The sequence below is a fragment of the Xiphias gladius genome, chromosome 12, assembly GCF_016859285.1.
Source record: "Xiphias gladius isolate SHS-SW01 ecotype Sanya breed wild chromosome 12, ASM1685928v1, whole genome shotgun sequence".
NCBI classification, from domain to species: Eukaryota; Metazoa; Chordata; class Actinopteri; order Istiophoriformes; family Xiphiidae; genus Xiphias; species Xiphias gladius.
In genome coordinates, this window is record NC_053411.1 from 10553180 (window position 1) to 10577187 (window position 24008).

The 24008-nt window shown below is 43.0% G+C and overlaps 3 protein-coding genes across 6 annotated transcripts in view; all 3 read left to right on the top strand.

The window, feature by feature from the left end:
* Nucleotides 1–1543, top strand: part of LOC120797658 (regulator of G-protein signaling 12-like) — a 28227-nt gene extending 26684 nt beyond the window's left edge. The window contains exon 16 of the mRNA XM_040141505.1: nt 351–1543. Within this exon, the coding sequence (XP_039997439.1) occupies nt 351–637 (287 nt within the window). The 3' untranslated portion in view covers nt 638–1543. The remainder of the gene's footprint in view (nt 1–350) is intronic.
* A 1366-nt stretch (nt 1544–2909) lies between these two features.
* Nucleotides 2910–15418, top strand: LOC120797119 (hepatocyte growth factor activator). 3 transcript variants are annotated; one of them, XM_040140421.1, is made up of 14 exons: nt 2910–3246; nt 3350–3413; nt 3842–3935; nt 5734–5807; nt 5937–6080; nt 7229–7360; nt 8720–8830; nt 9410–9584; nt 10368–10465; nt 11291–11555; nt 12530–12669; nt 13103–13243; nt 14232–14374; nt 15093–15418. In XM_040140421.1, exons 1-14 carry the CDS (start codon nt 3181–3183, stop codon nt 15264–15266), a joined length of 1821 nt encoding a protein of 606 aa, XP_039996355.1. In that variant the 5' UTR covers nt 2910–3180; the 3' UTR covers nt 15267–15418. The 3 variants fall into 3 exon arrangements, with proteins under 3 accessions (XP_039996355.1, XP_039996357.1, XP_039996358.1); XM_040140423.1 differs by lacking the exons at nt 9410–9584; nt 10368–10465; XM_040140424.1 differs by lacking the exons at nt 5734–5807; nt 5937–6080.
* A 1226-nt stretch (nt 15419–16644) lies between these two features.
* The window catches only part of LOC120797618 (protein Dok-7-like), a 37770-nt gene continuing 30406 nt past the window's right edge, over nt 16645–24008 (top strand). Inside the window, exons 1-4 of one of the 2 annotated variants that reach the window (XM_040141438.1) lie at nt 16645–16798; nt 16899–16944; nt 18470–18700; nt 21809–22009. In XM_040141438.1, coding sequence (XP_039997372.1) covers nt 16745–16798; nt 16899–16944; nt 18470–18700; nt 21809–22009 — 532 coding nt within the window. In that variant the 5' untranslated portion in view covers nt 16645–16744. Of the gene's footprint in view, nt 16799–16898; nt 16945–18469; nt 18701–21808; nt 22010–24008 lie in introns of those variants that run through there. The other variant, XM_040141439.1, reaches the window with a different exon arrangement.

The following is a 24008-nucleotide window of genomic DNA, read 5'->3' on the forward strand; positions in this document are numbered from 1 at the left end:
GAGCTTACAGTAGAGTGAATATTGGATTTTCATTTGGCAGGTGGACAAAACCACATAAACTCCACAATGAACGATATAACGATGTTTATATCTGCTGAAGATAGGTGAAGATGCTAGGTAACAATTTGCTAATGTGTTTGGTAATAATGTGATAATCTGTAAATGCTGTGTTTAGCTCTTTCTGCTGGCCCCAAGTGGCCAAAAAAAAAAAAAAAATCAATGAATGCAGCTTTAAGTCTTTGGTTGTTTTTCACAACCACCGTCGCAAAAATTCAAACAGACATCTTGGCTATCCATAACACGTCAGCTGATCTTAAATCTTCTGTGACTTTCTGTGCTCCAATCCACAGAAGGAAGAACAGAAACAACTCCCAACATCAATTCACCCGCCGCCCGAGCCGAGGCCGCACCGAGGGTTCAGGAGGTGATGGATGTGGAGGGAGTGCATCTAGAGGAGGGAACACCGGAGACATCCCAGGGAGAGGATCCTGAACTCAGCCTGAGCTTCCAGGGCTATGTCGCCGAGCTGCGGCAGTGCCAGAGCAAGATGAGGAACGCCCAGATGCCCCCGAATGGGCGCAATCCACCAGAGGACAAGGACTGCAATACTGACCTTTTCAAGGCCACGATTGTCTGAAGGGAATCCCCACTGCTGCACTTTTTAAGCCCGAGGCACTGTCTTTAGAAAGAGACTTGGTCTAACGATGGGCTGCATGTAAAAAGCTGTCATTTTCCACTCCAAAATAACAACATTATGGTGATAGATATTGTATATTTCTTATGAATTCCCTACATCTTCCTGTTGATTCTTAGTACTGGTCGTAATTTTGGGACAGTGACACATTTTTGTTATGGTATAGTTTAATAATAATTAAGCACAGAGCAGTTCTATTATGAGCCACGTTAGATCGAGGAAAACCATGGAAGAAGCTTGAAACACACTTTTGGGTACCGTTTTCAAATGAGGCATACATTACCAATTGTTCATAAGTTGTAATTAATGGGTTTATTATAAGCCATTGCCTGCATATAGGCCTCTACTCCGTTACATCATTGAACAATATGTATCGGCCAAAGGGATTAACCATTAACTAAGCTATTTATTACAATTTGTAGACATGTCATAAAGTTTGACAAAAAGATCTGAACTCAGTGTCCACTTACTTGATTTTTCCACCAGCCTTCTGCTAAGGAAGACTGTGAGATGCAGTGAAAAGCTCCAGAAAAAGCTAGTAAATGTTCCTTTATTTACTAATTATCTCTAAAGCATTACTTAATGATTTGTTAACCATGAATTAATTTATTAGTTACAATTAATTAAGCTATAAATTGCTTTATAAAGTGTGCCCTATTACAAAGTGGTACCCACTGTTGTTGGACCATATGTCAGGCAGGACCCTGTTTATAGGATCAAATGGGAGGCAGATCACAATTTTCTTTGGATATTTAACATTTTCCTGTTTATATCTTCTTCCTTATGTTTTACACATAAAACATGAGAGTGACTTTATTGCCTGTACTTCCTACTTCTGTGGTTTTGAGGTTGTCCAAATGTCGACTGATTAAAAAAGCTTTGATGGCTGTAATTTCAAGAAAACTCTTTTGTACATTGCATATGACTAATCCTGGTATTTCTGACAGCAAGGAAATCCTCTCCATCCCACTCTGACCTCAAGCTCACTTTGTAAAAAAAAAAACAAAACAAAACCATAAATTCTCCTCTGTCGTAGTTTATAACCCAACGTCTTACGTAAGACATTCATAGTCTTGAATTGACCTTCTTGGCATATTTGGCCAGCTAAATGCGTCTGCTACGCCAGCATTGTCAATAATTAACGGTATAGTTGTCTTAGTAGAACATTTCCTCTGAGAAACCGAAACAGACTACCCTCACCTGGGGACTGGTTACCCATATGGACGTTCTCTTTAGTCGTCCGGCCTCCTCTTTGTATTTTTAGCTCAGCATCTGGAGAAGGGATTATTACAGCTGGTGAAAATTGGAGGTTAGATTATGGGGACCGGGGAGTTCACCTTGACACAGCATGTCACTGCTGGAATGCTGACTACACATGGAGCCCACAGGGTTAGGCTCCTCATCTGCATTCTTCCCTGATTTCGAAGCTACTGTCAGTATTGAATTCCTCATCAGAACAGTAACTTTCCACACCTCCGGATCCTCGGTACTCCCCCAAATGGGGCTTTTTTCTTTATCTTGAAAAATTTCAGAATAACTTAGTCAGCCCTCTGTGAAGGTTTTGATGTCTGGACTGCTTCCACCCTCTGCTATTCTGCCAATTCCCATGTCAGCTGCTTTGGCGCTGTGTATGTCGGGACGCTTATTTTGAAGGGCAGGCACACCTGTATTTCTTCAGTCACATTTTGCAACAATTACCCAAACTTACCCACCCTGATGTGGTGGATGTCCTAGTCACTTGCAGCTAGTGCGAGATACATTTCGACCAGAACAAAGAAGAGGGCGAACAGCACAATTACAACAAAGAGGACTTAAAGTGACATTGTAAAAGGGTAATAATTCAATACATTAGCTCAGTAAGACAATGTTACAGTCTTCAGGCATCACCTCTGGTATTCTAATGTTAGTGTCATGTCCTCTTGTTTCTGTTCAAATTAAACTGCTCGGTTGTTGGAGCTCCCCGACTGACAGAAATGGACTTCGGTGCCAGCTTCTTGTCAAAACCTAACCGACAACATACACCATCACAGACAGTGAAACAAAAGTTGGTATTAAGTGACCCGGGCCGAAAGTAACTTCCCACCGAGTGACGACCCACAAGGTGCCCCGGGGGCCCGGCCGGGGAGAGGAGGGGGGGCGGTCTCCCGGCCCACGCCCCTGCCTCAGCCTCTGGAAAATGTCGGTCTCCCGTCTCCCTCCCGTCGACAGCTCGCTATGATACACCCCTTGACGTCTGCAGAGAAGGTGTCGGGGGGAACACCAGCCGCCAGGTTACCTCGCATCGACGAGCCCGCAATGACGCAACGGATTTACTCAACACAGCCCCAATGCTGTGAGGGACGGGAGAACACTTGCCGGGTTTCCCACGTTTCCTATGACCAAAAGCGGGCCGAGGACTCTGAAACTGACAGATATAACGTGACTGACACGCGGACCCGCTTCCGATTTCAGGAAGCCAGCCTCTGCGGACACCAGGGGAGAAGCCGATGCAAACTTTGAGGATGGCATACATGACATTGCTCTTCCTACCTTGTGTTCTCAGTGCACGGGTGGTAAGTTTTGACCACGCTGCTCACTTCTGCGCGTCTCCTCTATCCACGGTGCGTGCGTAAAAAGCGAGAAGACAGTCAAGTAACCCACCTTCCTTGTTTTCAGCGCATATTCGTCCCTGGATATGAGACAGCCATCTCCAGAGAGCCATACAGGGAGAGCCGGGCAGGTACGTTTCTCCGCAGTCCTGTGTTTAATTTAGAGGACAAAGAGGGAGGGAAGGGGGGGGGGGATGCACGTTGAACTGGGGGTGAATCTGATATATTTTCAGCCGCAGTCACTGATTAAGTTGCTGGCGCAACGTAAATCTAAAACGTGCGGGAGTTAGTGCCTGTGTCTGTTTACCTGTCATTTGACAGCATGATCTCACTGTCTGAAGAGAGGATCAAGGGTTTAATGCCCCTGCCCAGAAAGCCGTGGACAAAGTGAGAGCAGTTTTTTTTGTGTGTCAGATGTACAGAGGGAAACTGCACAAATGTTTTTTTTTTTTTTTGAGACAGTTTCTGATTTCACCGTTTTTGTGTCTCGCCCAATCTGTGTTCAGTGAAAGTCACTAACCAACAGTTGTTTTTTTTTCTTTTTTTGCTCCGCTGCCAGTTCTTACTACGACGGGCAAGGAATGTAAATTCCCATTTCGCATGGGTGGAAGGCTTCACCATCACTGCATCACCATCCTGTCCTCAAGACCGTGGTGAGTCCTCATCCGCCCCGCCTGTCTGGATTGCCACTGTTTTGGCTACACCAACAATCACTAATGCTGCGTGTGGTCACCCAAAGTTACCACACGCTTGGATTGAACAGAGGCGGCAACTCGACACCTGTAGAAGTGCCGCCTCGTCAAATTTGGTTCACACTCACAAACCAAAGAGCTTCTCTTCATCGCTCTCACAGGTTTTTTTTTTTTTGTGTCTGATTTTTCCTGAGGTGGCATAACCCTAAATGAACAGAGACGCTGGTATTTTCCATCATACAGTGCACGATTGGCCGATGCAGTGTGTAATTGGGGTGTGTAGTCGCACCTAATTACAGCTCGCAGCGATGATGGATTTTTGCAACAGTGTCAACAGGGAACATAATGCAATTTTTAACGAGGTAATGAGGTGACTGGCTTTAATGAAATGCTCACTATTGAATCATTTGTTGGCGTTGTACTGATTTATGTGTCACGACTAGCACGTCAACATGCAGCTTTTAAAGGTGGCGTAAAAATTAAACGTAGAAACTTCCTCTAAAACTGTGACCATAGAGGAAGTTTTTAACACATTCACTGCTTCATACAGTTTATCCTAAGGGTGTGTGAACAGCTGTCACAGTGAAACCATCATGGGGGGCGTTTTGTTTTTTTTAATCGCCTCTGCTTTTGACACAGCAGCCAAAAAAAAAAAAAAAAAAAAGACATTTTTTAATTAGATGTTTATTTTGGGGGGAAAAAAAGTGAAAGAAAGAAAAACAACCGACTTGCTGAAGGGCTTTCCCCGTCATCGCTCTTTAGAGCTGAGACAGGAAGAGGGTGGGTGCCAGCAAGTTGGAGCAACATGGATGCAGTTATTGTATATGTGCAATATGACCCGACGTGTTCTTGCGATGTGCTCGTGAGATTAACGTCGAGATAGGTTTACCAGGCGCAGGATTATGCTGACGTAACTTCACTCGCGTTAAAGGAGTGGATGATTGACAGAGTTAGTCAGTATTGGTTGATTATTGCAGAGAGTGTGATTTTTTTTTCTTCTTCTTCTTCTTCTTCCATTTTTAAACTTGCTGGCTGCTAAAAGTGCATCACAGAGAGGTTGTTAAAACATGGGGTAAATACAGTGTAATACATTGTCAGAAAAATCAATTGAGAAACAGTTAATGGATGAAAGAACCAGATATGAACGTCTGCTTTTGTCTGCAAAAACACTAAGAGTCAAGACTAAGAGTCTACATCCCTGATGGCAGCTCTGTGAGGCTGGACCTAGGCACAGAGGTACTTTGGGCTGGATTGTCACATGCTCACAGGGACAATGCTACCATGCTGACTTTTTTTTTTAGCAGGTTTAGTGTTTGCAATCTTGGTTTGGCTTGCTAGCGTGCTACAATGTGCTAAGTAGCACTGAGCAGTATAGCTGCAGCTGATGGGAATGATGGGACACCATGAAGGTGCAAGATAAAAAAAAAAAAAAAAAAAAAAAAAAATCATCCAGTCGTTTTTGTCATATTTCAGTCTGGACTAACAGTGGTGAACGGGCACTACGGCCATATTGCTACCTCGGCCAAAAATGTTCTCGTTGACTTGAAAAAATTGCCCACAATGACCTATTACAGGCAGAGATGTTAAAGGGAGAGATAAGGGACTATAGCATTATCTCTGGCCGTTGACAAATTTGTATCGTGCTGCAGTACCTATCATCATTTTGCCCAACCCTGATTTCACTTTAAATTTTTCCTTGAGCTTGTAATCCAGGTGACGTGCCAGTGACTGTACTATGTGTCTGCTTCCTCTCTCTCAGGTGCTCTCTTACTCATAATTTTGATCGGGACTGGCAGGGAGGCTTCTGTGCACCAGAGAAAACTCAGCCAAACGGTCGGTGGACTGAAAACCCCCCGGTTCATCCAAAAGCAGAAAAATATATTCTTTTGTCATCATCGGAAATGCCCCGTGTTGCCGTATTTCATCCTCCGATTGTGGTTTTTCCTCTCTGGTGTGTTTCAGTTTTTGTCCACACGTCTCGCAGAATCACCGATCCGTGTCGAGTGAATCCGTGTCAGAATGGAGGCCTCTGCACGCTGATCCCACAAAGAGGCACATTTGAGTGCTCCTGCCCTGAGAGCTTCTCAGGGAGACTGTGTGAGCAGAGTAGGTAGACTTTGGCGATTACTGTTATTTTAGGAGTTAAGAGTATAATGCCTCTGTTTTTTATGTTTAGCCTTTATTCAGTCTTTGTGCAATATTAGCAACAAGTATGATCATAGCTGCCCAAACTAGGCGATCCATTTCTGTACACATGAAGTCTTGAATTCGGTTTTTTGTCAGATTGTCTTCGCTCTCTACTCCCTGAGTTGAGGGTTTTCATATCAGTGCGCACAATAGGCTGCTGACAGTCACAGGAGGAAACACAAGTCTTTGCCAGGAAATAGTCCCTCAAAACATGTCACATTTTACACATTTTATCATCATGTTCGTGTTGTTTAAAGGAAACATGTTAACGGGGTTAAGAGTTAATCTACTCGCGATTTCACTCCATTTACTCATTATTTCTTATTTTTCTTATTTTTAGACGTGATGAAAAATGACACTAGTTTGGCAAAATAGCTTTTACATAAGACCCACTTACTTGCTTTTTCCAGTTCTTTTCACCACATATCATGGTCTTCATCAAGGAACAGAGTTTGCTTAGTTGTCATGGAGACAGACAATATATGACCCCCTGTTGTCATGATGATAACTGAAACAACTGGATGACTACTGAGCAAACTCAATTGACTGATTAAGGCCGTGAGATTGGTTAAAAGCCCTGGAAAAACCTAATAAGTGGACCTTGAGATTATTTGGTTGAAAAATGGTGGAAAAGTTTATGTATACTGTTTTAAAAATGTATTTCATATGACATGCTTTGCATAATACTAGAAGGTATAGTGGTTACATTTAAATTGTGTCTTGTTAAAGATCAAGAATCCTATTTCACACTCCACTTCCTCTTTCACTTATCTCTGTTAAAGGGATTTCATCTTTAGTTCCAGACATGCCAAAGTAAAATGGAAAAATTGGTTATGACTCATATGCATGTAGGTTTCCCTTTGCATATGAAGTCATTTAAATTTCTCACACTACGAAAACAGTAAAACATAAACATAGCAACAACACTCTGCATCCACATGCTTCCACTCTGAAAACATCTCACACAGCTCAGCCATCCAACTTTGCCCTGCACGGTCCACTGAGCTCTTCAGTCTCCTCTCACATTTCAACCTATTGTCTTTTATGTGTTGTGTCGGCTTTTTCAGAGAAGTGCTTTGAAACTATACACCTGCGCCATTATGACATCGGGGAGTCTTGGGGACGAATTCACCTCCGTAATGTGGAACAGTGCACATGTGTGGCAGGGGAAATCACGTGTGAAAGAGTTCGCTACACAAGTAAGACGTCAACTTTTGTTCTTCTGCTCCAACTGTGTCTAGTTTTTGCTCTGGGGTCAGCTCTTGTTCCTTTTGTTATTCACTTTCACAACCTATTGAACTGAAATGTGAACTAGGACTGGGATAAATTTCCAGCAGACACTTTACATTTTTTTTAAAGTAGTTTACACATCATGTACATCTGATCCCCCAAACCTTAAAGTAAAGATGGAGAAAAACACGACCTCCAAAAACTGATTTTTTTGGTTTCGCAACTTTTTCATGCTTCAAAAAAGTAAAAAAAAAAAAAAAAGGATCAAAAGAAATCCTTTTTTCTCCCTCCAAAATCACCCCCTAGCAGAAGATATGAAAGACACGTCCTACCCCTTCTTTGATCACAGAGTAACCTGGCCATGAAAGAAAAGACAAATTATATGACTCACTGTGACTCAGGAATGGTGTGTTTGGACACACCCATGGGTCCACGAGGTGCTTTCATTTTAACAGATTCCCTTGCATAATGGAGCGAGCAGCAGTGAGGGGGTTTCATGCTCCCTTAACCAAAACTGTTTGCAGTCATGATGGTAGGGGCTAATCTTGCAGCGGTCATGGAAAAAAATCCTTCCTTTTAGATAAATGAAGCTGAATGTGCTTTGACTTCATTTTCAGCTGATACTGGACGGTATTTTTATTTTTCTGTGCGGAGATCAGCTTTATCCGTTGGTTTATTTGAACTACTTTAGATGGACCCAATGCAGATGTGGCATCACTGTTCTGTGGTATATTTTTACCTGCATTAATTAGTTTTTTTGGCCACTTGGGGGCAGCACAAAAAGCTGTATACACAATATTGACAAATAATTACCTTATAAAGTTGTTATGGTGCATGTTTTAGTAAATAGTTGCGTACTTACACGTCCAACAGACACACATCATTAACATTCATCTTTTTTTTTTTTTAATATTTTGCCTTCACCAAACTCCTGATGGAAATATCTGGCTCTTTAGCCGCTAAATGCTCCACTGTGTTCACGAGCTAGTCGCTGAGGGGAACTGCAGAGTTGTGTAATAATTCTCTCTGGGTTTGTCGTTACGAGCGACCCCCGTGACACTTCACACCATTTTTCGGTCCGTCATTAACATAAAAATGTCGATGAGTGCAGCTTTAAATACAGCGAGCTCCGAAACAAAATAATAATGTAGCGATGCTGAAATAGAATTATTGATTAATAAATTTATGACACTAAAACCTTTGTTGAGCCTGCAATTTAAACTCATGAAAACATATGAAAAGAACTAGTGAATGCTGGACACACAAGAAACATATGGTTTGCAATTGACGGTGTTAAGATGTCACGTTGCGTGTCTTGATGTGTCCAGTGTGCCGACTGAACCCTTGTCACAATGATGGAACATGTCGACTGATCACAGCCACGGGCAAGGAAGTGTGCAGCTGCAGGCGCGGCTACAGCGGACCGCACTGTAGCCTCGGTGAGTAAAAGCAAGACCGTATGATGCTGTTTCCCTCATTCAATTAGAAATGCAAAGTTTGCTCTGACTAAATATCACCGATATGATCACATAATGCTGACATCGGGCTGAAAATAGGACGATAGGATTCACATTTTGTACTGGCCGCAGGGTCTGGATCATCAGGGCAGTTCTCCAATGTATTTATCAGGCAGTTGAATGACATTCTTTATCTGTTCCCTTTTGAGTATTTGTCGCGTTCATACAGTGCATGCGTGTTCATGCATGTGTGCGTGTGAAAAGGGTCTGATTAATGGTGGCAGGTGAAGACATGAGCAAGCTGCTAAACTTGTCCTCAGTTGTTGTAACTGTTAATGCATACAGAGAGGGTTTTTTTTTTTTTTTTTGAAGACTTGTTCTGACTGATTACAGAGTGAGGGAAAGTGATCTGTCACCGGGCAGATACTCATCTGCATCCGGAAACAGTCCGGTTGCATTCCTGTTGTTTACGTACCTGTGTTATGCTGCGGAATCGAGACCCGATTGAGATCGCTCTTGTGTGCTGCTGCCTGTGGTTTGTGTGTACGCATGTGTGCGCAGAGCCGGAGACAGAGTGCTATAACAGCAGGGGCAAGGGTTACCGGGGGCTGGTGAGCATCACGGCGTCTGGCGCCCGGTGTCTGCCGTGGAACTCAGACCTGCTGCATGACGAGCTCCATGTGGGCACGGTGGTTGCATCGTCCCTCAGGGGCCTCGGCGAGCATTCCTACTGCAGGTGCGTGTGTGTCGAGACTGCTGCTGTAGAATTCTGGAAGCGTCGTGGCAAATGAAAGACGCATCTAATTATGGTTTTATAATTATTATTATGACTTATTTGCAAAGCCAGATTTCTTTATACTTTAACTGTAAGATCTATTTTAAGGCTGAAATATCCAATTTTTTTACCCTGTGCTACCAAAGCTGTTTGCAAGTCCTACTCATCTGTCAAGTTCATGTGCCAACACTTGTCACTCATATGCATGAGCCCTCAAATGACCTCTACTCAGCGGCAACCAGCAACCATAAAAATCACCACAAGCTTTAAAGAAGCACATAGTGAGTCCAGGCTGTGTATGATAAGACATTTTTTTTTTTTAAACGGGTCTTATCTCTGGCACATTCGCTCCTCTTCCATTTCTTAATGCTACCAGTTGTTGTTGTTGCTATGACTACCCGGCCGCCATATAGCACGCCCACAGCAAATGGTATGGGCCCTAAAATGCCCCTAACATCAAATAAAAGCCCATTTCTCGGGGCTTCGTATAAGTGAAAGCAAAAATTGATGTGTGAGTGTGAGACTTGGACAGAGATCAAAACCAGCTTCCACCAGTTGACAGTGAACAGTGAAGGAGTGCCTGTGAGCCATTTAGCTACTGTTTTGTACCGAGTAATGCTTGGTGTTGAAAACAGCGGTGCCACACCTACACACACTCTGTCCTCTGTGCTTGTGTGTGTGCTTGTGTGTGTGTGCGTGTGTGTGTGTGTGTGTGTGTGTGTGTGTGTGTGTGTGCGTGTGCAGGAACCCAGATGGGGACAAGATGCCTTGGTGCTACACACTATATGATGGTGCCATCTCCTGGGAGTACTGTGACATCCCCTCCTGTGTGATGCCTCAGTGTGAGTTAAAAAGGGCAAAGGAAAGTTTTGTAGTCTTTTTTTGTTGCCAGCGGGTCAGCGATTTTTCAGGAAAACCTGTTTTTGAACTTAATAGCATCTGTAATTCACTGGCTATTCATGCCATTTAGTTAAGGCGTCACATGTAAGTATGTAAAGTATGAAAAGGACTTTTCATGAAGTCCACTTGCTGCATCTTTCCATGTCTTCATTGTCTCAGCCTTGATTAAATGACACAGCTTAACACCTCATTAAATAATAACGGAAAATCACGAAACATAAAGCTAATCTCTCCCGAGCCTCGCTGCTCTGAAAAAGCTGAATTCAGCCGAGTGGACTTGTTTGGTGGCGGAGCATTTTTTTTTTTTTTTTTTTTTAAATGTTGGCTAGATGAGATCGGGGGGTGATAAGGCATGAGTCAGAGTGAATCAGCTCTGTCGTGTCAGGTGGAGCCAAATGTTTATATGGTGACTTGGGATTTGGCACAGATGGCCGTCTGTCAGGATGCCGGGGGTTTGCAATGTGTCCACAAGCTGGTTCCATCTGTTGTGTCCTCCTCTACATATGATTTGCAGCATGAAGATGCTCTGTTGCCCTGACATCTTTAGCCTATAGAAGAGCTTTTTTCCTTCTTGCAGGAGGGAATCAGCCAGCAGCAAAATCGAAAATATTCAGGAGAGCTATTGAGGATTTGTGCTGGCAAAACATCCTAGGTGTTAGACCGATGTGTGGTGATTTCGTTTGCTTTTGTTCTAGTTCTTGTTAGAAAAATTGTAGTTTATAGTAATATTTAGTAATGCATAATCACACACTTGTTTCCTTGTGCAGATTCTTCTCGGAGGATTATCCAATTTAATAACCTGCCCGGCATTAAAAAACCGAACCGCCACAAGCCAGCCAAAAAGCCTGTGTGTGGGAAAAAGCACAAGAAGAGGCTGTCGATAGCCAGGGGGCGGATAATGGGTGGCAACTCAGCTCTGCCAGGGACTCACCCCTGGATGGCAGCAATTTACATCGGACAGTCTGACTTCTGCGCCGGCACCCTCATCTCCTCTTGCTGGGTCGCCTCTGCAGCGCACTGCTTCTTCCGCAAGTATGTCATGGATGCATTTCAGCTGCAATGGATGTTTTATATTTATGTCACTGCGGAATGAGTAACGGTTTTGTAGGACTTCTTAGTCAACATACCGCACGTAATGTCATTGTTTTATCAAAATGTGAAAAAAATGTCTCCAAGTGCCTCAGAAACTTTGAGGGAATAGACATTTTGTGCCCTCGGGAGCCATTTTCAGTCCTTGTCTGGAGGGCTGAGAGCTCACTTTGAGTCAGCGATGTAAAAAACATCATCGTTCAGAAAACATTTTTTGTTCGGAGCGGGGGCATTGTTCTCTCCAAACGGTTTTCTGAGCGCTGTAGTTGAAGGAGCGGTCACAGTTCGAAAGGCACGTCATTTAACGACTCCGACCCCTCAGCTTCACAGCTTTGTGGACATACTATATATAGAGCAGCGTCCAGTTCGAGGAAAAACTAAAAACATCACGTGCACAGATGCTATTTACAAGAACATGCGTACATTTGCTCCTGATGTCAACAAACAGGCATCTGTTGTCAATGTTCAAGTTCAAAGATCTTTTATTTAAAGCATTAAATCATTAAATTGGACAGCAGAGTGCAAAAAGCCATTTTATCTTCCGAAAACCGCAGTTTAAAAGGGGTATATTCAAGGCTTTCTTTTAAATATACATTCACTGAATCAAACAAGAATCCACAAAGTTCATTACATGCCAAAGTGCAAACCCTCTGGGCAGTATAACTGTACTAGATACATTTTTGGTGTTCTACCTGTTGGATTTCAGTGTTTCCTTACAAACGTGGAATAGACGCCTTTTGCAAACGGTGGTGGTAAAAGAGAGAGAGAGGCCAGGGCATGTCAGGACTCACCGTATGGAGACAGTTCACAGGAAACTCCAAGGAAACTCCAGCCAGCAGTTGTTGACTTAACCTGGCTCTGGACCAAACTGGTGGACAGAGAGACAGCATAATGAGTGCAAATTTTTTTTCTTACAGCCCACTGAAGTCTCAGCTTCGCGTGGTGCTCGGCCAGCAGAGTTTCAACGTAACCGGTCCCAACACCCGGACGTTCGGAGTGGAGGAGTACATCTTTCCAAAACAGTTCTCAGTGTTTAATCCAACACTACATGACATTGGTAATCACTAATTGCACGCGCGCGCACACACACACACACACACACGCACACGCACACCCACACCCACACCCACACCCACACGCACACGCACACACACACACACACACAAACAAGATACACAAATACCAGTGACTAACATAAACTAAAAGACCTCCTTTCCCCATTCAGAAACACACAAACTCACCCAAGACCTCAGTGTGTGTACACAGCTGTGCGTCACTAAACAGCTGTGTCCCTGTGCCCTCCCCAGCCCCCGCCCCCGCCCCCGCCTCCGCATGAACACATTCACAACCTCGCAGACACATACACACTCACCTACAGCTGGGTGTGGGGGTTTCGTTGGGCAGCGGCGTCTCCAAGTTTGCCATCACTTTAACTACACTTCTCAAAGTCGCTTCGCCTGCTTCATAACGTCGCTTTTTCTGTTTGGCAGTTCTGGTCAAACTGAAGAAGCAGGACGGGCGGTGTGTGAAGAGGACCCCGTTCATCAGGCCCATCTGTCTCCCAGACAAAAGCATGACGTTCCCCGACGGCTACTGCTGTACTATTAGCGGCTGGGGACACATGCATGAGAGTGAGTGATGAGGTGCAACGCCAGTAAATGATTAACTCGTTTGTATGTGGAACTGTCAGAGCAGAGTTTTGTCTTCAGTGTCGTTGTAGTTCAGTGTTAGAAAGATTGTCAGTCAAGGCCCGGGATTGGGTTGCGCCAGCTATTCGCAAATCCGTGACCAAGTTTGTGTGTAAAGTTCTTCCAAGGTTATTAGAAATTACAAGCTTGTTTTGAACTAGTGATTTTCTAAACCAGGTTGTACCATTAAAACTTAAGAAACGTCTTAGCTAGTGCAGACTCAAGTCATGTGTAATTCGGTCACTAGAATATTTTTATTTAAAAGCATTCCACAATGTAAACAGGAAGTGACTATCATCATCAAGCATCACAAGCTGTAACGTAAGGTAACTTGGATTTTTTCGGGGAAATTGGGGATTTTAGCAAACCTTTGCCTTCATCCTGGGAAATAATGTGGAAACACATTTTATGGGTCTGTAACTTCCCAGTAAGTCTCTCGGAAAGAGCAACATAATTCGGCACTAATTATAGGGCAGCTATTCTAGTTAGATTGTAGTTAGTTATGTCGAATTTATACGCAGTTGTTGATTTTTCACTACGAGGCCCTGCACACCCACACAGCTCCTTTCAATTGTTCTGGCTAATTAGACCTCTAGACGGGTTGAAAATTGGGTGCAGCTATGTTAGAAAACAATGCGTCATCAAACTAATAAGATGACAAGGTAAATTGTCCTTCCTTGACGGCTGACGACAAAGCTAGCAGCAGAGTGAGGGAGATGTCAATCGAGCCCAGTCTGGACACATCCCACACAGTCCTGAGAAGAGTTGAATCCGGCAACCGAAGTGCAAACGCTTGTTTGGGTGGACCGTGGGTGTGTCGGAGCCTTGAATACAACTTGTAGACAATATCACTGAACACCTAACTGACAAATCCAAATAACAGTACACTTTACAGCTTTCTTTTTGGTGCTATTTGTGCTGTATTTTACAGAGGCAGACAGGTACTCCAGTCTACAGGAGGCTGGAGTCAGACTGATTCCTCATGACGCCTGTAGGAAGCCAGAAGTCTTCGGCAACCATGTCACCGCTGACATGATCTGCGCGGGGCTCAACGGCTGCGTCGACGCATGCCAGGTGGGAAAGCCTTTCAAGGCCCAGTGCGATTCTTAAATCTGACACTGCCGCGTGGAAGCTTATGTCCCAGCACAGAGTCCAAGTAGAAGCGGCTCTAAAACTAAAATTGAAAATCAAGTTTGCTATGTAACAGTTACACCTGGCAGTTAATAGGTGTAAATACTCAGTATGAACTAAGCTTTACGCCTGAACAAGTTCATTTTTAATTTAGTGTTGCGTAATTCTAACTTAGCTAACTACTTGTTTTTTTCTTTAACTCTTATCGCTCTGGGGAGGAGTACTGGAAATTGTGACTGATCAAGAAGTGTATAAGAAAATATACTCCCAGAGCTTATCTAGTTGTTGACCTCGCTCGGCTCTGCGCGGGTCGACATCAGACAGAAAGTTGCTCCAAGGAATAAGAGTAATGGAGCAGCACCTAAGATGGCAACAGGGATTCCCCTGAGTGAAGGGCTCCCGGGGGGGGGGGGTTGGTGAGGGTCTGAAGTCTGCACAGAGGTCCGCAGTGCAGGACTACCCACACAACCTGCTGTGTAAAATGGTAAAGCTCCTTCCTCTTAAGTTAAATGTCAGAGTTAACTGTTTACCTCGTGGGTAGAGTGCAATTTCTAGCAACACATTAGGAGGAAGTGTGTGACTCAACTGTTTACGCGGCTGCGCTTTGTGCACGTATGTTTATACACGCGGACTGTATCTACTTACGCGTGTGTTTCCCCAGGGCGACTCCGGGGGCCCTCTGGCTTGTGCGAGGAATGATGTCAGCTTCCTGTATGGGATCATCAGCTGGGGAGAGGGCTGCGGCCGCTCCGGAAAACCTGGCGTTTACACTAGAGTGGTGAACTATATCGACTGGATCAATTCAGTGATCAGACGCAAACCCAAGGCTTCATAAATGAAAAATCAACTGGACACTGGCTTTGATATGAAATATTGTACTGTATTATATTGTAACTGTTTTTTTAAAAATGTTTTTTATTATAATGCTTGTGGAAGTTTATAGGTTATCTTTTAACTGTGAAACATTTTGTGACTGAATAAACCTTTACTGACTTGATAAAGCTTTGAGTGCCTTTGAGACTAATTAGATTACTATTTAAGGCGTATCAAGTACTTTGACAAAAGAATCGAAATTCAAGGTGCAGTTACACCCCCCCCCCCCAAGCTTTCAACTGTATGACATGGTCTTTTTCATTAGATGGACTTTGAGATGGATTTGCTGAGATGTGAGCTCAGTAGCTGTAATATATATATTTTTTTAAAGTTAAGCATCAAAGTTCTTTTTTGACCTTGGACACGGTCGTTGGACAAAACAATCCGAGCTCAAGGTCCACTTACTGTCCTTTTCAGGAGCTTTCAACTGTTGTTCAATGAAGAATCTAAGGGCAAAACTTAAAAATGATGCATTTTCACAACTGGACAAAATATATTTCTCAAACTCATACTTAAGATTATCTGCAGATACATTTTTAAATATACAAAAAGGAGTAAATAAAATACATTATTGAACACAAAGCTCTGACATCAAAACTTTAGAATATAAAAAAGGGGAAAATGATTTTTAGTGCCCTAGATTTATCTCACATACTTACAGTTGATTTTTTACTTTTATTTTCTATCTCAGCAAATCATACAATTTGACGTGGCTTTACCATGTTTTACTTCCTTCAGTTTCCTGCTGCCAGCTACAAATACTTTGAAATAATAAAAAAAAAAAACACCACCACCCCCAAAACATGAATTAGAAAAAAAAAAAGAGGGCGAAGGTGTAATGTGTGCACAGGGGTGTTTGATAAGGGGGGGGGGTGAAGGCATGAGAGCAGTTAAAGAGAGTGTAGGATGGGCTGAATCTTATTGCATTAACATGGTCATTAAATGCCTCTACCCGTTTATATTAGAGACTTTTCGGAACTCAGTGAATGTCATGAGCTGGATCCATTTCTTGTACGAGGCAGGTTCAGGTTTCACATATTTTCACTCAGTTTTCTAAATGAATGTTCTCTCTCTTTTTTTTAAAAAATATGTATAGCAGGTGAAAGTAAATGCTGCGTAACGCTCAGAGGTCTTCACGAAAAGTGTCATCCGTGGTATGAGAACCGTGCGGGTGCTGCCTCCAGGAGTTCTCCCCTGCCAAGGGCAGGTGGTGTGGAGGGGCCCAGGTGGCAGCAGCATGGCCGGCCGGCCGGCCGGCTGGCTGGCTTGCAGGCTTGCAGGCTGGCTGGCTGGCTGGCTGCACAGACGCCGGTCGTGCCATTTACCATGTGTCTTGCTGGGGGGCGAGTTTGCGCCCCACGAGCGGCGAGAGCAGCTATTTTGAAAGTGACCCCCTCATTCAGGCAGCGACTCTGCAGCTGTCAGGAAGTATGACTGAAGATGACGGATTCGGTTGTCGTGGAGGGATATGCCAGACTCAGAGATGGAAAAAAGGTGCTTTGCTTGACGAAATTTGCGGACGGATGTGGCGGGAGCACTTCGGCGCACCTTTTATCTGTGCTTTAAAAAAAGTTTGTTGTGCTCTCTTTTACAGTGGAAAACTAGGTGGCTCGTTCTTCGCAAGCCGTCGCCAGTAGCAGGTAAAAAAAGAAAAGAAAGAAACCAAAGCAAAACATCGACGTTTACCGGTCGCACTCGCACATTTCGCATCAGTTTCTTCCTACGACTTTTGTGCGAATGTGACAAAGTTTCGCGCGGCGTGTAAAATGAACGAGTGCGCACTTCAGGCTGCGCCACAATGGAGGCAGATACGTTGAAGCGTATCAGGTGCTGCGCTGCCCGCGTTTCCCAGTTGCGTGGACCCTTTTCCAGCCCCTGATGGGGCCCGGGCTGTCTTGGGACACTCAAAACCACGGGCCTCGTCTGCGGGCTCAGCGCCTTCTGAAGCAGCGTTTCCAAAGAATTTCCCCAAACCTGTGGGTGGACACCGGCGCTCAGAAAACCGGGCACAGGGCGCCGCGTTTTTGTGTGGGAGATACCTTGAAAAAGGTCGCGTCCTTCCAGCGGGGCAGCACGAAGACTGTGAGGGGGAAAAAACAAGAGCTGCTTTGGCGAATGTCGGTCAGTTTTTAGCGTAGATTTCGGCCCCGAGCTTCAGTGTCCAGCTTCAGATCTTTACTCAGATGTTCGTCGAGAGCGCTTCTTTTTTCTTTGTGCAAAAGTGTTAGTTTGACAAATATTTTTCTCTACTCACTCACAATCTTGACTTTCTCGTGCAAAGTTTTCATGGTGTGCAAAGGCAGACGTGCGACCTTTTTTCCCCCCTCCAAATTATCTCTGAACATCATTTCACAGGCTTAAAAAAAAAGTCTTACTGACCCGTATTTGATCCCATTACAGATAATGTGCTAAAGACTGATAGTCTGAGCCCCGCTGTATTTTTAGATACGTCGTGAATGTGCACTTAGTGAATCTGGACTTGCTATTGAGTCACATTTAATGAGGAGGCTTCAGGTTGCCTGAAGTAGAGTTTCAGGTTATCTAAACCCTCGAATTAATCAGTTACCTCTGGCCTTTTTGTCTTTCATGAATAAGCAACGGTGGTTCAGAGCGACCAAGTGTCCATATTACATTACACTGTGCCACAGTAAAGTTTCTTTGGATATCTGGTGCTGGACAGCTTAACGTGCTCCACAGGTTAGACCGAGGCTTAGTGCTGCTCCTCCTCCGATCTTTGATGCCAGTGTTATCACAGCTGTCCGTTCTCATCCCGTAGTTATGTGTGTTAAGAGGTGTGTTTGTGTGAAGGAGAGTGATGCGCGCACAGACACACGCACACACACACACACACACACACACACACACAGAGTCTTGTTTTGTCAGTTGACACTGATTGTTTGAAGGTGCCAGAAGACAAGAGGGGACACTATAGCACCTACTGTGTGTCAGCATAGCATCTAATTAGTATTTGACAGTGTAACTTTGGGAATTAAATATGGGTTTCGGATTTGCAGTTATTTTTAGGGAACAGTTACGTTTAAAGTAGTACAAAACTGTAATGGTAATTGCAGTTAAGCACCATCTCTCTCTTAAACAGGGAAAAAAAAAAAAAAAAGAGTTTTTCTGCCTTCGTCATGTCTCATATTAACTCTCTGACTCCTCCAGACTGTCTCGTGCTGCTGGTTTTTAAAGACAAGTCCGACAAAGCGCAGGGCAACAAGGAGAGAGCCTGTGTCACCTTGGAGGAGATCTGCGGCCTGGAAGCAGGACAGTGGCATGAGGGTGTGGCTTTTACTCTGGTCATCCTCTGCCTGAACCAGACTGCTCTACTGGGTTTCGACAGCAGGGAGGCCCTGCAGGCGTGGGACGTCCGCCTACGGTACAGCCTAGGAGAGGGTGAGTAAACCTGTTGTTGCTTTTAGCTCATCTGGTGTATCACTTCCTTTTCCCTTTTTTTTTTTTTTTTTTCCGTTAAAAACTTTTCAGAAAAGTTCAGTGACTCAAAATCTTACAAAATAGCGCTATATTTGACCTCACTATACTGTAGTCTAAGCAATTCTCGGCAACCAGATTAGTTCATCCATCAAGCTGGCAGGTTTCAGTGTTTGAAATTCACTGCAGTCAAATTAAAATGTCCCGTAATTTGCCAAATCTATGGAAACTGCAGGTAATTTTAGTTTCACGTAAGTAATTCTGCATCTTTCTAGAGATAGAGATCCAAAGTTCACAAGTCAAAGGCAGAGCGCAAGGAGAACAAGTAACTGTAACTACCCGCAACAGTTGTGATATAGCCTGTACGAGAAGGTGTTCAAATGCAGTTTCAAATGATCTACATCGCTGGTGGACCTAATGTCTATAGGTAGTTAATCGATTTTCGAGACATTTGGTAAAAGAAAATGTAAAATAAAGCCCGTTTCCACCCACTGCCGTTATGTGAATATTAGGAGATGGTCCACCAGGATGAACAGTTGGGTGCCATTAAACCATCGTAGAAGACGAGGATGCAACAAGATGAGACAGTTAAAAGAGCACCAGTCAAACCACAAATTATGAAAAACAATGTAGAAATTAGTGGAAATGTGGCATTCTTGTTTGTTTCATGTATTCATTTAAGGAACGTAATGCTCGCATTATCACTCCACACAGATTTGATGATTTAGTCTGCCGCTACTTTCAGTCTCTTCAGTGGACGTTTCAGGCACATGGCCCATGTACCTAGAGATATATTCGCTAAGTCTGTTTCTGTTGCACTTTTTCACATTTTGCTTTTGTTGATACACCAACTCCTCCACGTCAGCGTAAAAACTTTATTGGGATTATTTGAGGATTTTATTCTGAATTTCATGCTTCTCCAATTTGAAAATGCGCATATGAACAAGGGGATGGAAACCAGCCTCGGAATATTGCACGGTCTGTTGACCACAACAGGAAAGCTCGACCCTACCCTACTACTCTGGTCAGATGTCCTTGGAGCTTGATTTATGAAAGCCCTACGGGTCTTGAGTGGGAACCTTGAATACACTCCTGTATTTGACCCGCAGAAAGTGAAATGAAGGCCAGACACAGGATAAAGGGTGGCTCTAGATAAGCAGCAGTTTCTGCACTGATGATTTATTTAGGCACGAGAACAACATTACAGCCTGGATGGATCAAAGGCATGAATAATTGACTAAGTCAAGGTGTGGTAGACGAGCATAATTTAGAAAAATGTTGAAGTTGGAAAAACAAGACAGTGACTTGATATATTGTTTGAGTCTGATCAAAAGTAACTCCTAGGTTTCATAATGACAGAAAGTTGCATCTGTCAGCAATTGTTAATCATTGTTTTTTTTTTTTTGACTTCACAAGATGCAGTTAGTTGTTGATGTAGTTGTTCTAAGTGATAAAAACAGTTCTAATGAAGACATGTGCATCAGTAGGTCTACAGAAGTTCACTTGTATTTGATTTGATAGAGCTGTGCGATCAAATTGGAAATTTACAATACTCATATATTAGACATTAGGGCTACCAACTGTCCTTTAAAAAACTACAACTGTGTCGTCATCCTGTCATCTGCTTCGTATTTCTACCCAAAACAAAGTTCTGAGCCCATAGAAATAAAATGTTAATTTGTAACCAAGTGCAGACACTCATTGACATGTATACAGTATACTGTGTGGATCTAATATGTAAGTTATATAAATGATAAACAAATGGGAGTTATTAATAGCACTAGACTGTTCAGCTGGCGGCAGGAATCCAGCTGAATTTTAAAGCAGTCACTAATGACAGTGTTACGGGACCTGAGTGTGTGGAAGAGGACATGGTGCCTAATTTGGCATTTGTTTAGGTTAAAATATATATGTGTGTGTGTGTTTGCTTTTATAGATGCACCTGTGTCTGTTCAGGCTTGTGCGTGTGCTGAGGGATTTAGATAAAACTGTGTGTTGTCCTTGTGTGTGTGTGTGTGTGTGTGGGTGGCCTGATGCTTAATGGCACAGAGTGGAGTGTGTCCAAACCAGCAGAAATGTCACCTGCCAGCCTGTGTGCGGAGCTTTTGTTGTCGTGCGTGACACCGTATGAATCTTTCTTAACGTAAGTGATGGCGTGACGCAACTGGCCGACATTTCCTCGTCATGGCCTCCATCTGTCTCATCTGGCCATGTTTGTTCAGCACAGTAAACGTCTTTGACTTTTTGCTTCTTGGGAACTCCACGCATGAAATTCCCCAACCTCCCAGGCAGAAACACAGCACTAAATCTTTGTTAAGATTTGTTATGCTTAAGTCTAATTTTACATCCAATTTTCGTGGTTTTGTATTAGCAACAATGCACAGACTTGGGTAAACAGATGTTAATGACAGGCTTTAATTGATTGCATTGGGCTTTAGACCTGAGCCTGTTTGCATCTGTTTCTTCTTTTTTTGGTGAATGTGATCAAATCCATGCCAAAGTAATCATTATGTAAAGACATTGTGTTTTCAATCCACTGTAAAGTGTCACTCCAGTTCTTTTCAATCTGCACTATACTCCTGATGGAGTCTGACTATAATCTTGGTAGTGTGTTTACTGTCCAGCTTCTTACATTTTGATTACAAAGTTCTTCAGCGAAGTGCAGTCCTACAGTGAACCGTAAAATTCACAACAAATGTCAATACCAATATAATGATGCTCACTCCAATGACATGGTGACATTTTGAAAAATACAGTTATTTGTTTTTGTGCTGAGAGTTGGCTGACGAGATCGATACCACTCTCACGTCTGTGAGATACATATAAAGCTAGGACCAGCAGTTGGTTAGCTTAGCTTAGCATAAAGACCATGTGAGTGCTGTGTATAATTTCATGTGAGACGTGTAAAAGTGCCTGTTGTGAAAACCAGTTTCTAAGTTCTAGATGAAAATCATCTATTAACTATTTTTCCTTGGTACATTGACCATTTCTTTTGCTGCACAACTCATTACAGTGAATGTCAATACAACGTCAATTTTCTTCATAGCTCTACCAGCTTCTCTGTTTGCTCAGTTCACAGATTCAGTGTTGGAGTCTTACCCGGGACTAAGTTGGAGAGCGGACCTGCAACTCTTCATTTGTGCAACAACTTACTGGCTCTGGCCCGGGACATCCCTCCTGTTATTATTGGCCACTGGAACCTTCCAGACCTGCGCAGATATGGACCTGTACCCAATGGATTTGTGTTTGAGGGAGGAACAAGATGTGGCTACTGTGAGTTCATTGCTGCTTATATTTTTGTTTCTATGCTACATTTGGATGTCTTAAGTTTAGGTAAACTGGCTATTTAACTTACGTCTGGCTCCATAAAAATTATATTTTGTTTGGCAGATTGTTCTTCAACGCATCGAGATAATTGGTCATTAGGCTGAACTAAAGGAACTATAAAAACAGTTATAAGATTAATGAGCAATGGACATTTAGTACATTTAGTTAAATCATTTAATACCACAAAAACAGTGAGTGGTTAACAAAATGGGAGGATTACAAAATGGAACATTAGTAGCAAAATTGAGACAGAAAAATAAATAATAGCAAGGTTAAATAAGACTAACAGAGTCTCTGTACAACCACATTAAACACTATCTTCATCATCTCATGACAGTAATGTCTCTTAGGTAGAAATTGGGTTGCACCATTACAAGCTAATTGCTCCTTAAATCATGATATGAGCCGTGTTTTCCTCATGTCTATCATTTGTCTAGCACACCAAATCATTTCTGGCTGGGATTCAAGATGATTCATTTGTACCTTTTTGAATCAACAGTGTCTGTGAAAGAGAGGCTCCTCCACAGTACAGTGACTGTCCCAGTACAATAATATCATATGCAACTGTGAATTTAAAAACGTGTTTTAGAGCCAGTTAGAAGAGGGAAACAAGTTCTACCCTTCTAAGTTTGAGTCTTCATTTTTGATAATTAGGTTGCTCTGCCTTCACTATGGTAATGTGGTTTGTGCAAAATATAAACCTTTTTCTTGTGAAAGCAGAAACAATGTTTTGGTCCTGCAGTCCAGAGACAATTGATCATTCCGGGCTGCGTCTCATTTCCCTTCAGGGCCCGTTTTTTAGTTAAGGATTGTTTGGATGAAAACTCATCCCGTCAAAACTGGAGGGTGATTAGTTTTGATCATGCTGTTGTTGTCTGTAATGTCAGGGTGAGGAATAATTGATGAAGTGTGGAAAAACAAGACACCAACCAAGAACACAAAATTTGTCACAATCTAGATACGGTTGTGGGATTATATTTAAAAGTCGTATTTTTTTTTTTTTGTATTATGGTGCTCATATTTAAAGAAGCTGTGATGCATAATAAAATCTAGTTCCTTTTGATTCAGTCCACCCCTCAGAACGTTGGATGGATTCAAATCATTATGCCATCGTGGATGTTTTCAGTGCTGATTCCTGTGTGCAATGCTCCCACTTCCAACTGGCATCTCTCAGCACGGAGAACATCTGTGTCAACGTTAGGATTAGTGGGTTGAACTGAGTCACTGGAGGTTTTTTCCTCTCTATCTGCTCGTGCATCTGGCCTCCCTCAGGCGGACACATTAAGAAAGATGCTCAGTCGGGTTTTATGAGACAAAGAAAAAAAGAGACTTCAGATGTGTTTTTATGGTCAGAAGGATGAGATGTGCAGATGTCATCGAGAGGATTGTAGGATTTTCAATAGGTACTTGTTTAACTGCCTTTTATGTGAAAGGTGTGTGATAGTAACTTTTATAGGGCAACTAATGGCCTGTAACTTAGTTTTTCCACTGCAGTTGTTAAATTTTTTTGGCACTGGAATATTGGTTTTCAGTTTTTCACATTAGTCTTCAATTCCGAGTTGAGGAAGTGTTTTGCTGGCTAATAGAAGATCCATTTGGAATTTCCTGCGCTCACTTTCCCTGTTTTGCCTTGCTACACTATATCGGCAAAAGTATCTGGACACCCTGTAACTTTTATCTGTGGTCATTTGTCATAGATCCACTTAGTTTAAATGAAGGGTGATCTTAAATGCTGCAGCCTACAATTATTATATTTTAGTCTAGTGTTTCCCAAATGTTTTTGTTCAAAATACCCCAACATCCTTATGAGATGGGTTCAAGTACCCCTGGTGACACTGTGGCTGCATGTATAAAGTATTAGTAGACATAGTGATCCTGGATTTCTTGGTGTGTATGTTTGGTTTGCTCAAGTTGGCATTTGTACTTCTACCACTTAGAGTGGCTC

Excerpts from the sequence above, each read along its gene's own strand:
- LOC120797119 (XM_040140421.1), top strand. The coding sequence starts at position 3,181 with ATGCAAACTTTGAGGATGGCATACATGACATTGCTCTTCCTACCTTGT. Across the intron at positions 3,247-3,349 it reads GTGTTCTCAGTGCACGGGTG|CGCATATTCGTCCCTGGATA; the intron begins GTAAGTTTTGAC and ends CCTTGTTTTCAG. Across the intron at positions 7,361-8,719 it reads TGAAAGAGTTCGCTACACAA|TGTGCCGACTGAACCCTTGT; the intron begins GTAAGACGTCAA and ends TGATGTGTCCAG.